At 47.1% G+C, this 14,926-nt stretch overlaps 1 protein-coding gene across 1 annotated transcript; it reads left to right on the top strand.

Annotated features, from left to right (window-relative positions):
- Positions 1 to 7,595: 7,595 nt before the first annotated feature.
- Positions 7,596 to 8,390, top strand: LOC115389807 (high choriolytic enzyme 1-like). Its single transcript, XM_030093384.1, has one exon. The coding sequence runs from the start codon at positions 7,596 to 7,598 to the stop codon at positions 8,388 to 8,390; it is 795 nt and encodes a 264-aa protein (XP_029949244.1).
- Positions 8,391 to 14,926: the final 6,536 nt, after the last annotated feature.

The following is a 14,926-nucleotide window of genomic DNA, read 5'->3' as shown; positions in this document are numbered from 1 at the left end:
TTTCTTTAAAGGTGCATTAAGGAGTTTGCACGTGTTATGCGAAACAGTGCCCCCTGCAGGCCTTGGGCATAATGCAGCTTAGTGAAAAACTCGTCCCTGTGGCTCGCATGCACGGAGGAGGGGAACTCCTTCCTCGCTCGTTTAGTAGCGCTCAAGTAAAATGTAAGTGTCTTCTCCCTGGTGGAGTCTGTGTGGAGCTGTGGCAGTGCTAGAAGCCAGGCTGTTCTGACTTTCTGGAAGATCCTGCTCAGTTGTTGCTCACTAAGCATCTGGACGAGTAATGGCGGACAAAACGAAACTCAAGGAGCCGGAGCGCGCATTGCATCATTCCTTTCAAATTCTCCCCAAAAAAACTCTGGAGCCGGACCGGCACTGTGACTTTCAAGTGACAGTTTAGCCTGTTAGAGGTCCTGGTAATGAATATGTCAGGGCACATTGTACACAGCATTAAAAATGTGTAACTTATTTATGGTGGAAAATAAGTATTTTTAAGGTTGAAAAACTCCTTAATGCACCTTTAAAGTCTTGGGGATTAAGAGAAAAGCATCCAAGGCTCTAACTGTGACATAAAATATATTTACATTATTTGCAAAAATGGCCCACTGTCCTGGTGTGTCTGGCCTGAAAGCGCTCTGTGTTTGCAGTGAGGCAGAGAGCCACAGTACAAGCCTGACATTTACATGAGGTTCTGACCATTTAGTGTGTTTTCTGCAGTAAACAGGAGTTACCCTTCATCTCAGGCCCATTTCATGGTCTCAACTTGCATATGATGCATAAGTGGTCATTTATGCATTTTTTATTAGGATTAAGGGGAGATTTCCTGATAGCAGTGATTCATACACTGCAAACGTTAGCTAGCTAGCGTTAGCTAGCCTACATCTGACCACACAGGGCAAATGCTAACATTAGCTAGCTAGCGTTAGCTAGCCTACATCTGACCACATAGGCAAATGCTAATGTTAGCTTGCTAGCGTTAACTAGCTAGCATAAGCTAGCCTTCATCTGACCACACAGGCAAACGCTAACGTTGCTAGTTAGCTAATAGCGCTAAACGTTGCTATTGGTGTTACTAGCAGCCTCTCACTAGGTAGCTACCGTTCGCCGTTCATTACATACAGGAGGACATGAGAGAACTCCTAACAGTTTCGGCCACCTGCCAACAAAATATAAACTGTGTCATGCGATAAACGTTCATTTGAAAGGAAATATTAACAGACATTTTGCATGCAGCTCACCTTTTCCATTCAGCCCAGACGACAAAGTGAAAGTGGCGCCTCCTCTGAGCTCCACCCTCTGCTTCCGTCAATGCTCCGTCCAAGACTGCACCCCCACAAACTTGCTCAATGTTCAGTGTAGGAAGTACATATGCTATCAGTTAGATGAGCCATATGTTCACCTATCAACTTTTTGTAGCGGTTGTGGAGCAGTTGTGGCCGCAAACAAGGACGAATGGTCTTTAGATTTAAAGGAGCTGTATCATGCAAAATTCACTTTTTGTATGTTTTAATCTTGTTATATAGTTATGTTCTCACCAAAAACACCCCAAAGCGTTTTTTTCCTTTGTGCCTGTGTGTTTAAGCTTTCCTAGTATTTCTGCTGCTCAGAGAGGCAGCCCCTCCCGCACCGTGAAAACGCTCTGTTTTCCCACGTTCACATCACACGGTGAAGATGGCTCCCCTGAGCCCCCCTCCCTCCCGCAGGCCCTCGGCAATCAGCGTTGCTGCTTTTTGTAACTCCGATTTTGAGGATAAACTTTGACCATCGTCTGAAAGCAACAGTCAAGCAAGAGCAAGAGTCTGAAGGGTCTGGAGGGTCTGAAGGGTCTGGAGGGTCTGAAGGGTCTGAAGGGTCTGGAGGGTCTGAAGGGTCTGGAGGGTCTGGAGGGTCTGAAGGGTCTGGAGGGTCTGAAGGGTCTGAAGGGTCTGGAGGGTCTGCGCTTGGTGAGTTTCTCACAGGAAAAGACGTTTTTGTGTGTGGAGAAGCTAGAGCTGAAGAGCTAAAGCTAGCTAGCGTATTTGTTTTGAAGCTCTGATTGGTTGAAGTTCGCTGTCAGTCAAAGTCCACAGGGGGAGAGGCGGGACTTTCAGTGAAACAGAGCATTTTCTCTTCCGGGTTTCAGAACTAGCCCCAGAAAATCTTTTATTTCACACAAAATTACTTTCCCTTAGCGCCAAAAATAAACCATTACCATGTTAATGCCATTTCTAGGGTTTGGCCTAGCTAAAAAAGCATGATACAGCCCCTTTAACACACTGGAGCTTTATTGTTAAATCAACTAAGCAACCAGACAAGTACACAAGCGCCCCCTAATGGCTTGCAGGCCGAGGCCACCCCCATGGAACCCCTCTGAGTCCCGGTCTGACAGGACATGAAAATAAAACAACACAAAAGGAACAGAAAAGTGGCAGCAGCACACAATAACAAACCCCCAACATGACTATAACGCAACGAAGCACAAATAAACAAAACAGAACACATAAAACGGCCCTGAAATGGCCCAAAACAATCCCGCTACCCATGATGCCTAGCGGCCCGGTCCACAGTCACTGGGGCAGCTGCATTATTCTCTAGTTCAGTTAAGTCATGTGACTTACCAAGGAATATTTGAATACATTGTTTGACTGTAATATTACTACTGAATGCTGTGAAGGCCTTGCATTGTTTTGCTGTGTTGCTGTGATATTACAGACCTTGTGTATAACAGGGGTTTTAGATTGCAGGATATTACTGTAAAATAACAGTGAGATGCTATAAAATCCAAGTCTATTGTAGTTTTTGCAAGTATTCATTAGGATATTACAGGGAAACTTCATTACAACAAGTTACTGTAAAATAATACTGTTAATAACTGTGAAATGCTGGTAATTTTTTACAGTGCATGCTCAACCAGGGCTTTTACTCCACAAGCGCACCAGGAACACACACACCACTCCCCTAACAACCCCCCTGGCTCACGGTCCAACCATAAATAAAATAAAACAACAGAAATGAGCACAAGAACACAGGAACAAGAAAGTTAAATGGAACAAATAATAAAAGGAAGTAATAACCAACACAAATAAACACTTAAACAGCTCCACAGAAGTCCCTCCCATCATGGCCCGCGGCATGTGGAGTGCAACAGCGACCCCCGGGTGGCTACAATATTTATTTAATTGTACACTTATATTTTACACAATGATCAGTCATAACATTTTGGTAATGTTAAAATAATAAACCAAGACAAAAAAAGACATTAACGAATTTTAAAAAAGATAATATTAATAATAAATAAATAAAAATACATTAATAAAACATTTCTTTTCAAATTTACATCAGTACAAAGTAGATTGCTTAATTTGAACGAACACAATGAGAATAATTCTGAAAATAGTTCCTAATTGTCAGCTACACTTGGAATTAAAGAGTTTTTAAAAGTCCCTGCTGTCTTCAGCCGCTGGGTGAACAGATCAGGCGTTCAGTCCTTGTTCAGTGGATCCGCCACAGTTCACCACCCGGGACTCTGGAACAGGTCCGGAACACTCAGAATGTTCCTGGTTCACACAAAGTCCACGAATTAAAAAAAAAAAAAAAACAGCCCGGCACAGATCAGCTTTCAGCAGGACTTCCTCAGCAACCTACCTTCTCTCCCTCACCCCCCCTCCCTTCAACCAATCAAAACCATAGCAGACACAAAGCCCGCCCACCCGACCAATCACAAACACACAAACCTGACCATGACCTTGACTGACAGCCAGGCATCCAATCACTGTTCAGCTGATTTTAGGTTCTCTCAATAAATATTTTTTCCCATCTCTGTATCTGGAGAAGAGGCCTGGCTGCTGGCCCCGCGGTGCTCAGGACAGATCACTGCTGGACCGCTGATCCAGTCCTCCTCAGCTTCCTCTGAGTTCACCTTTCCTGAACGTTCTTTGGTCCATTTGCTCTTTGCATCATTCTCATCCTGCGTCTCTCCAACATTACAATTTCACTGAGCTTCTTCAATACTGCATCTGGTTCGTCAACAGTCGGAGCCGCCGGCAGACGACCCCGCGGAGGCCACAGAGGCCTCCACACCGGCCGAGCAGAGCCTCCAGTCCCCTCTTGATGGGGCAGTTGAACCGTTTGTGGCCCAGATCACTACATTTTAAAGCTGCGGTACTCGATCTTTTTCTTTCTGTCTTTTCCTAAATTTGGCTTCACCGTCATAGAGTGTGATGTAATAGTAGTCATTCAGCCCGAAAAGTTCCATCGGTGAGCTCTCTCAGCCTTAGAAATAAGCATTTTATCCTGGCGAAGCCCGGAAGACGAAGTCACTTTGTCTTTGCCCGGACCGGGTCCTGATCCGCCAATCAAATGTCGAGGTGAGGAGGGGCGGGGTCAGCACAGGCAAAGCCCGCCCCCGGCTTCCTCCACAAACAGTGCAGCGCGAGCGGCCGGGGAACCAGAGCGCCGCAGCGAACAAAACACGTCTGGCGCCACTTTGACAAGTGACTGTGTGAAGCTATGAGGCTGGAGCTCCGTCTGCTCTTCACACTGACACTTTAAAAAGTCACTGAAAAACTGGTGGACGGAGAGAGCAGACTGTCTGGAGGGAGGAGAAGGAAGTGAAAGTCACTAATCGCTCGGGCGCAGAACCCGCGATTCAGAAACAGAAAAAAAAAGTCAAAATAAACTTTGATACTAAATAAAAACAGACTGACAGTGAATGTGCTGCATTTTCTGTAAATAATTTCTAATAAAGGGTTAGATAAACCGTCTGGAGCAACGGGAAAGCTCCCGAGTATGTGTGATTCGACATGCGCACCGTGTGTGTGTGTGTGTGTGGGGGGGGGATCGCAACATTATTCGCCGAATGTCATCATAGTGACCATCTTCTGAACAGAAAGCAGCCAGGAATCTCGTGCACGCACACGGAGGAGGTGCCGGAGAGGGAGAGGGAGGGGCTGTGTGAGAGTGGCATGAAGAAGGGGGCGTGGTTTACAGTTCCAATCCAGAGAATCAGGTAGTGTAGCTTTAAATTTCATCTGACCTGCGCTGGCAAACCCCATGTAGGAACCGTCTTGAACCTCCGCAGCTCTGTCTCCAGGGGTTCCTCACGAGTGAACGGTGGGACACCGGACGCTGTGGTCTGGGTGGATGGAGCACACAGGGGAGACCCCTCCACCAAACCTTCAATCAGCTGAGCAACCAGCCGGCTCCGCTTCCAGAAATACCTTTATTCATGCATGAAGAATAAAGGAGGCAGTCAAACCCGGCCTGCTCTCCTGCAACCATCAAAGCCTCCTCCACAGTCACACCTGACTCTTTCGGTACAGTCCGAACTCCATGCCTGTTCTAATGTTAGAGGACCGAGGAACCTCAAGGTAGCAGTACTTTGGGAGCGAAGTCTTCTGGTCCATGATAACTCCAGGTTCCTCTCAGTGGTTCTGGTCCTGGTCTAAAGTAACTCCAGGTTCCTCTCAGTGGTTCTGGTCCTGGTCTAAAGTAACTCCAGGTTCCTCTCAGTGGTTCTGGTCCTGGTCTAAAGTAACTCCAGGTTCCTCTCAGTGGTTCTGGTCCTGGTCTAAAGTAACTCCAGGTTCCTCTCAGTGGTTCTGGTCCTGGTCTAAAGTAACTCCAGGTTCCTCTCAGTGGTTCTGGTCCTGGTCTAAAGTAACTCCCAGGCTCCTCTGGGTGGTTCTAGAAGTTTAAATCATAATCATTAGAGCCGGAACCGGATCGATGTGGACCACGATATGAGACTCAAACTCTCCAGTTTGGAGCCAGACATTGTTTTCCTGATGTGTGAGCACCAGCAGCACCATTCCGCCCATCAGGATGGCAACAGAGACAATGAGTGAGAAAATAATGTCATTTGAAAAGCCGCCATCCTCAAGCTGTTATATGAATTACGCTGTTGGACTCTTCAACAAACCTCTTGATTTTGTATATATGTTGAGTTAGGTGGTCTGTGTTTTTCTGTTTGTTTGTTTGTTTGTTTTTTTGTGAAGTGGTCCTTGGTCTGAAAAGGTCTGAGAAACACTGCTTTAAGAGAATTGATCAGTGCCATCTGGTTTCACTGATCGATAGATTTGTGTATCATCTGGGTAACAGTGGAAGTTAATGGAGCGTTTCTTGATGATCTTCCCCACAGGAAGCATGTAGAACATTCACAGAAAACAACTGAAAATGCCATTAAGCCTCAAGTCGGGACAGGACAAGTCTGTGACATTTGTGAATTCAATAAAAAGCAAAGCAGTGAACACATCTTTGTAAAGCTCTGTGTGAAGAGTATAGGTGCTCGGACCGAACCTGTTACTCTCCTGTTATCTACTCTCATGTGGAAAGATGCCATTTAAAGCTATTCTTTAAACACTTAAATGAAAACAGTCATGTTTAGTCAGACTTTACTTTTCCTGATTGCAGGCCAGGTTCAGAGGTCGATCAAGTTTGTGATCTGAATCCTCAGAAATGAGTACGACAGCAGACTGTCCGAACTGAGAACCACAGGCTGCCGATTCCCCATCAGAGCCGTGGGATAACAGAGCCGTGTGCTCCAGGCGCTCACGCTGCACTCGTTGGCTCACAGCATTCCTCGGACAATTCAGATGCTCTATCAGGACCAATTCAATAGCATCTGAAGCAGCATAATCTATCAGGCAAACTGTGGACTCAGCAGGGAGGGCATCCATTTCTCACAGAGTCGCCCAGAGTGCGCCGGGTGATTTAAGATCCAGGCTGGTGCCTGCTGATGTAGTGCAAGACCAGTGAAGTGATTATTTGAGGATGCCTCCTATGCAGAACGTCCACTGAAAAAAAATGCACATTTTTATTTCCTCCATTACACAGAAACAAACCATCTGCAGGAGAAGATGCCACACCTGATTCTCAATGCCAGAATCCTCTGCAGCCTTTGTATGTTTTGTCACAGTTGTTGTAAATTCCATGTCATTGTTTAGAGGGGAGGTAAGAAAGTCAACATGAAGGAAATCTGGGGATTTTGTCGAAGGTATATTTTCTGCGTGTGCATGTAGGGTTTGGCTCTGCTCTAACTGATGGATCATCACCTCTGAGGCTGGTGTGGCAGGTTACCTGAGGTCCTGTTGGCTGAGGATCAGAAGATGTGTTGAGCTGAACCCAACCCAGCACTGTCAGTTTATCCGGTTAATGAGCAGAGATGACAAAGAATGTTTGCAGAAGTGGGCTGGTCTGTGGGGTCCTGCGTTCAGAGGGATACTCAGGCTTGTCAAGACCCCAACCCTGAATCTTCCAGCAGTTCCTACAAGAATGCATTCAGTCTGACATCCAACTCCACCCACATCATTTCCTCATGTACATCTTATGAACCTACTTTTCAGGACCTGAAATATCGGAAATAGACAATTACAATGAAAATGAATGTTGAATATTTTTCTCCATCATCAACATGAGAGAAAATGTCCGGAGACCAGATGATCCATGATAACAGAGAGTGTGGATAGAGTGGGTTTGTCTGTGAAGTCCTCCCTTAAGTAGTGTATTTAGGACAAACAGTGTGGACGCCACCCCATAATCCTCCAGCAGAGGAGAGTATATAAGACCCAGACTTGAGGAGCCTCTCCACAGAAGCTCTCCACAGGAGATCCCCTCTGAAGATGACTCTCTCTGCCAGCCTCCTCCTGCTGCTGCTGCTGGGCCTCGCTCAGGCCGTTCCTCTCCAGGAGGACGAAGAGCAAGAAGGAGACCCGGAAGACGAGTCTGTGGACATCAGCTCCAGGATCCTCAACACCAACAACGGTACCTACGAGTTCCTGCTGGAGGGAGACCTGCTGCCTCCCTCAACGAGAAATGCCCAGAAGTGCTGGGGAAACAGGTGCTTGTGGGATAAAGGCCAGGACGGCCTGGTGACCATCGCCTACAGTGTGAACCGGCAGTTCAGCGGTGGGGAGAGACAGCTCATCGACAACGCTCTGAAGTCCTTCGAGAGTAAGAGCTGCATCCGCTTTGTCGCCAGGACACACCAAAGGGACTACCTGCGAATCGAGAGCCAGGGTGGATGTTTCTCTTCTGTGGGTAAACAGGGAGGGGGACAGGTGCTGTCTCTCAACAGACAGGGCTGCATGTACCGTGGCATCGTCCAGCACGAGGTCCTCCACGCTCTGGGCTTCAGGCACGAGCACAACAGGAGCGACCGCGACCAATACGTCAGGATCAACTGGCAGAACATCCAACCACAATCCGCCTACAACTTTGACAAGCAGGACACCAACAACCTGGGCGTTTCCTATGACTACGGCTCCATCATGCACTACGGGAAAACTGCATTCTCCATAGATGGCTACATGGAAACCATCACCCCCATCCCAAACAGACACGTCAACATTGGACAGCGGAACCGACTGTCCTCCCTGGACATCCAGAAGCTCAACAAGCTCTACAGCTGTTATTAAGGATGCTGACGCTGATTGTTCTCACTTCTGATATGAGTTATTCATGATTCATTTGGTTCACTCCATCTGTTTCCTGAATTAGCTACTTCTAACTAAGAAGAAGTTATACCATCCACAGATCTTTCTGTTTATGCTCAATGATTGAGAGAGCAGAATGTGTGATTTCTTCTCCTTCTCTATCTCTTTTCAAAACTTTAATAAAGCATTTCAAAATGTACACATGTTTCTACTTGCTGATCATTTCGCTTTTACACTCATTAGCACAAACACCTGGATTGGGATTGGTTAATGCCCCCTGTGAAGTAGTGCAGGGAAGATCTCTGGTTTGGTTGTTTGAGCACATATTCTCTAAAAAGTGGAGAGAGAAACGCAAGAATTCCTTCATTTCTTTGACTTCACGTACAGGCATTGTGACACAGAACACTGTTAGAAAACCACGAAAAAGTGAACTTTGCATTTTATGGCCTCTTTCAGTTGGACAATCACGCCTCTGTTAATTTAGCAAATTCATCATAAGTCTGTCTGGATAGTTGGCATTTGTTGAGCTGTTCTTCAAAACGTCATGGAGTAGTGGATAAGCTTGGCAAGCAGGTGCTAACAGGAGGCATAGCTGATCAGAGAGCAAAGGAAGAGTAAAAGAGGAAACAATGAAGGAACGGCAGCAGAGGAGGGACACGTCACTCACAGGGAGACTCCTGTGTTCAGTTCTACTGGAGGCGAGAACATCCAGGGAGAACCAGGAGCTTTGTCCCTGCTGAGGGTTGAGACCCTGTGTGTGGCTGATAGCCATCATCCTGATGACTGGAGGGAGAGGGAGTGGTCCAGGAGGAGAGCTTCCCAGAGGGGAGGGGACTGATGAGAGTGGCAGTCTGTCGGGTGAGAGATGGGCCTCATTAGAAGAATTCATGGTGATGTACGGGACTTTGGATCATGCTGAGGTGCTGTGACACCCAGGCCTGGACTGTCCAAAGGGAGACTCCTTGGTTTTACCGATGCGCCGGCCCGGTCTGTTCCCGGCCAATCAGTGGCCAGTCAGGCCAGCAGCATGTGAGCAGGACAACAGCCACCCAACAGCCCTGTGTGGAGGAGGGGTGTGTCGCAGGTGTGTCTGTGTGGCTCCTGTGTGTGTGTGTGTGTGTGTGTGTGTGTGTGTGTGTGTGTGTGTGTGTGTGTGTGTGTGTGTACACCCGGGTGCTTACGTGTGTTTGTGCGTGTGAACTTAATTGAAGGTGCGGCTCTGTTGTTCTTTACCATTTTGTGTTGTTTTTATGAACATGAAAAGTGCTACAGAAATAAAGTTTGATTGATTGATTAATTGATTGATTGATCCTCTTTTGTGTTCAGGGTCTTGAGGATTCTGGATCTGATTCCAGCTGACAGTGTGTGATAGACACACGCACATTTATTCCTACAGGACAATAAAACTGTGAACGAATGCAGCTTTATTATGTTCTATAAATGATGTGTTATAAATGACAACACATCTCAATATTTATATAAATAAAAGTAGTTTGGGGCGACAGCAGCTCAGTTGGTAGAGCAGGTTGTCTTATAACCGGAAGGTTGGCAGTTTGATCCCCGCTCCCGCAGGCGTAAAATTGTCGTTGTGTCCTTGGGCAAGACACTTCACCCACGTTGCCTAGAATGAAAATTGTGAGAGTGAATGGTTGGTGGTGGGAGGGGCCGACGGCGCAGACTGGCAGCCTCGCTTCCGTCAGTCTGCCCCCCCCAGGGCAGCTGTGGCTCCAGCAGCAGCTTACCACCACCCAGTATGGAGAGAACGAAGAATGCAATGTAAAGCGTCTTTGGGTGTCCTGAAAAGCGCTGTATAAAAGCAATGCATCATTATTATTTAGAATATGTAATCATGGAAAAATCTTGATTCCAAGTCAGTTATTGTAAGCCAACAACGTCCATTTTGTCCACAGAAAAGTTGCTTTGACAGGAAACCAGGTCTCCTGGCTTGAGTTTTTTGTAAACCTGGAATAACCAGTAAAACTCTGTTTATCCTTGTAATGACCAAAATCAACAAAGCATGTGGAAATAGTGGGCTTGTCTGTCTGTCTCCCACTCTGAGGTGTGTTTAGGCTTAGCAGTGAAGATCCCAACCCATAATCCTGCAAAACGCTGAGTCAGACATCCATCCCATCCACGACTCATGAGCTGAGTTCTCCTAAAGCCTCGTCTGTGCCTCACATGTCCACGTTGTGCACTGGTCCCTGTGATGTAAAAATAGTCATGATTGGCTGTCCGTCAGGGTCCACGTGGACCGATCCGCGGACGTCCGGTCGCAGACCAAATTTTGTGACCACGTTGCGTGTACATTTGTCTGGTTTTTGTGAACAAAGACTCAAATGCACCATGGGCTGTGTCCAATCCTTGCTAGCCACACCCCACCAACACAAAGTTAAAAATCCTGTGAACAAACTGACTGCTCAGAAAACGAAGATGTGAAAATTGTAAAATAAATTGGAAAATATGGGGAAGTAAAACAAGATCCAAATAGCATCAATCAAAACAGCTGATCCACTGACTGAATGAGACGACCTGGACCCAGTGGGTGCAGGTGGTTTCCTGAACCCCGGACTGCCATCATGTGGAACCAGATCCCCGCTCTGCTTCACTTGTTGATACAAGAAATGGAACTGTCTGTCCTATCTTCTCTTTCTCTCTCTGTCCCCTTCCCCAACCGGAACAGCAGAAAGCCTCCTCCTCTGATCCTGGTTCTGCAGGGTTCTCCTCCTCTGAGCCTGGTTCTGCAGGGTACTCCTCCTCTGAGCCTGGTTCTGCAGGGTTCTCCTCTGAGCCTGGTTCTGCAGGGTTCTCCTCCTCTGAGCCTGGTTCTGCAGGGTTCTCCTCTGAGCCTGGTTCTGCAGGGTTCTCCTCCTCTGAGCCTGGTTCTGCAGGGTTCTCCTCCTCTGAGCCTGGTTCTGCAGGGTACTCCTCCTCTGAGCCTGGTTCTGCAGGGTTCTCCTCTGAGCCTGGTTCTGCAGGGTTCTCCTCCTCTGAGCCTGGTTCTGCAGGGTTCTCCTCCTCTGAGCCTGGTTCTGCAGGGTTCTCCTCCTCTGAGCCTGGTTCTGCAGGGTTCTCCTCTGAGCCTGGTTCTGCAGGGTACTCCTCCTCTGAGCCTGGTTCTGCAGGGTTCTCCTCTGAGCCTGGTTCTGCAGGGTTCTCCTCTGAGCCTGGTTCTGCAGGGTTCTCCTCCTCTGAGCCTGGTTCTGCAGGGTTCTCCTCTGAGCCTGGTTCTGCAGGGTTCTCCTCTGAGCCTGGTTCTGCAGGGTTCTCCTCTGAGCCTGGTTCTGCAGGGTTCTCCTCCTCTGATCCTGGTTCTGCAGGTTCTCCTCCTCTGAGCCTGGTTCTGCAGGGTTCTCCTCCTCTGAGCCTGGTTCTGCAGGGTTCTCCTCTGAGCCTGGTTCTGCAGGGTTCTTCCTTTTGAAAGAGAGTTTTTCTTTCCACACTCTCTTCTTGCTCATGTGGATCTGTTGGGTTTTCTCTGTAAAAGCTGCTAGAAATCACTGTGTTGTAAGCGGTGCTGTATAAATAAAGATGAATAGAAAAGCTGAATACGAAGTGCCAAAATCAGACTGAATCATTCAGTCAATCAATCAATGGATATGCAAGCTCAGACAGTTCTAATAAGACCAACAAGCCCTCCAACTCAAACCACCACAGTGGTCATTAATTCACACTCAAATTACAACCACGGGATATGTTTTAAACTCAAGCGCCTCCTAGAGGCCATTCTAATAGTGTCACAGAGGTGTCACGGACTGACAGGGTGTTTTTGTTTTTCTTTTTTTTTCCAGCAGAGTGAGTTGCACCTCATTGTTACATTTTACCAGATATGATTCTCTGCATTAAAGCTCGGGTAGACGATGTTGTCCAAAAGCACTTCTTGTCATACTGAGTGAAATGCTCCTCCCCCCTGGGAGAAGTCAATACATTATGTGGACGGAAAAAGGTGCGGAAAAAATCTGACCACTGTAGCGGCCAAAGGACAGTAAAAACTCCGACCAATCGTAAGGCGCGGACCGCTCTTCAGGAACCAACCAAATCCCTTTGCCGTTCTACCAGCCCCCTGTGCGTACATTTCAATGGCGTGCACTGGCCCTGGTTCAGAGCGCGTTGCCAAGGCGCTCTCGGCGCTCGCGGCTCGCGTGAAAAATAGAAGGAAGCGGAGCGGCGCGCTGCGCTGCTATGCGCGTTGTGTGCAGCAGTCAGAAAGGTTAATAACATTGGAGGAGATCACAAACTCCGTGAGCGCGGCGCTTCCGCACGTGGGTGGGAGCTGGGCGGAGCCTTGGGGAGACGCTACATTCGTGCTACATGCTAGTTTTCCAAGATCGTCGACCCGAGCTTTAAATAAGTCTGATTTTCAAAATATAAGAAAATCTTAAAAGTTTGGAGAGACAGCAGCTCAGTTGGTAGAGCAGGTCGTCTTATAACCGGAAGGTTGGCGGTTCGATCCCCGCTCCCGCAGGCGTAAAACTGTCGCTGTGTCCTTGGGCAAGACACTTCACCCACCTTGCCTAGTATGAAAGTTGTGAGAGTGAATGGTTGGAGGTGGGAGGGGCCGATGGCGTCAGTCTGCCCCCCCCAGGGCAGCTGTGGCTACAGCAGCAGCTTACCACCACCCAGTGTGGAGAGGATGAAGAATGCAGTGTGAAGTGTCTTTGAGTGTCCAGAAAAGCGTTGTATGAAACCAATTGTTAAGTTTATTTTTGAAAATACATGCAGCAAAGCCACGTTCTAGCTGACGCAGTGACATCATCACGTGTGCCTGCGTGCACTGAGACGCTTTTTTTTTAATATGCAGAAATAAATCTAGTCTGTGTGAGTTCCCAGATGAAAGAAACATGGAGGTCCGTGTCTTCTCTCATGGAAATAATTAACTTTTCTTTGGCAACCGGTGAAAGAGACTGGAGCAGAGATGTCCAATGCAACAGGCTGTGGGCCCAGTCATGCAGGCCAAAGATGGTTCAGACTTTTGTTTGATGGAGAGGAGAAAAGTTACGAGCTCTGGGAAACGAGGTTCCTCGCGCACATGGAGCTGCGCGGCCTCAGAGAAGTCATCACGGAAGACCCGCAGATACCCGCTGATGACTATGAGGCTCTCGAAGAAGATGAAGCAAAGAACGGAGAGGCATATGCTGAGCTGGTGCAATGCCTGGACAACAAGAGTTTGTCGCTGATCATGAGAGACGCTAAACGAGACGGAAGGAAAGCTCTGGAGATCCTCCGTGAGCATTACGCAGGAAAGGATAAACAGATCATTTTAATAAAAATGAGCTTGTAGCATATTGTCCACCTCACAACGATGGGATGCAGCGCCCTTTGTATGTTACTGACGTTTTGTTAAAGAGTTATTGAGACTGAAAGTCCGTATCTGTCAATATGCTGCTAACTTTACTGGACTGTTCAGTATATGAATGATTTAATTATTTCGAGGGAACGAATTAGTAATTCGTGGCCACAATTTAATTTTTTTTTTACCATGTCATGTCCGGGGCTCCGTACTCTACATCCCATCGTTTCCACAAAACATTTTTTCAGTCAAAGCAGCCACAGCCAACGGAGCAGAGGTCCACTTCAAAGATGGCAATGACTGGTTGATCCACAGAGATGGCACAAAATTCAAGATGGTAAGCTGTACTACCTGACCACAGCAGAGGCTGAACATGTTGATGGAGTGTTTAGTTGTCATGATATCCAGACGTGACATAAAATACTGGGTCACTGCAATTTTGATGATGTTGCAAAATTAGAAAACGTGGTTGAAGGGATGAAGATAAAAGGGAAACATGACAAGACCAATCAAAACTGTGAAATATGCACACAGGGCAAGTTCACACAAGGCAGAAACAGACAGGCGGATGCTAAAGCCACAACAGTGCCAGAGCGAGTACACACAGACTTATGTGGCCCCATTGAACCAGCAGATAAAGATGGATACAGGTATGCTGTATCATTTACTGATGATTACAGTGGGATGATTTTTCCTTACTTTATCAAAACAAAAGGTGGCACAACAAAAGCTACAGAAAAGTTCATTGCAGATGTAGCTCCACATGGAAAGATAAAATGCATCAGGTCCGATAATGGTACAGAATTCACCGGGCAGGAGTTCAGTCTTTACTCAGGAGTAAAGGGATAAGGCACGAGACAAGTGCACCCTACTCACCACATCAAAACGGAACTGCAGAAAGGGGTTGGAGAACCTTATCTGAGATGTCACGATGCATGTTACTGGAGAGTAACCTCCCAAAGCATCTGTGGACACATGCTGTGCAAACCGCAGCTCAGATCCGTAACAGGTGTCACAACAAACACCTTACTGTGTTTTCACAGGAAAAACACCGAACTTATCAAACATGAAGGTTTTTGGCTCTGAATGCTACGCATATAAACAGGACAAGAAGAAGCTGGATTCCAGATGTGATAAGGGAATTTTTGTTGGCTATGACAAATACAGTGCAGCATATAATGTGTATTTCCCTGAAACAGGAAACATCTCAAAACACAGGCTAATAAAAACC

The sequence above is a fragment of the Salarias fasciatus genome, chromosome 1 (genome assembly GCF_902148845.1).
Source record: "Salarias fasciatus chromosome 1, fSalaFa1.1, whole genome shotgun sequence".
Lineage (NCBI taxonomy): Eukaryota > Metazoa > Chordata > Actinopteri > Blenniiformes > Blenniidae > Salarias > Salarias fasciatus.
This window is presented reverse-complemented; position numbering and strand designations above follow the sequence as displayed.

Excerpts from the sequence above, each read along its gene's own strand:
- LOC115389807 (XM_030093384.1), top strand. The coding sequence starts at position 7,596 with ATGACTCTCTCTGCCAGCCTCCTCCTGCTGCTGCTGCTGGGCCTCGCT.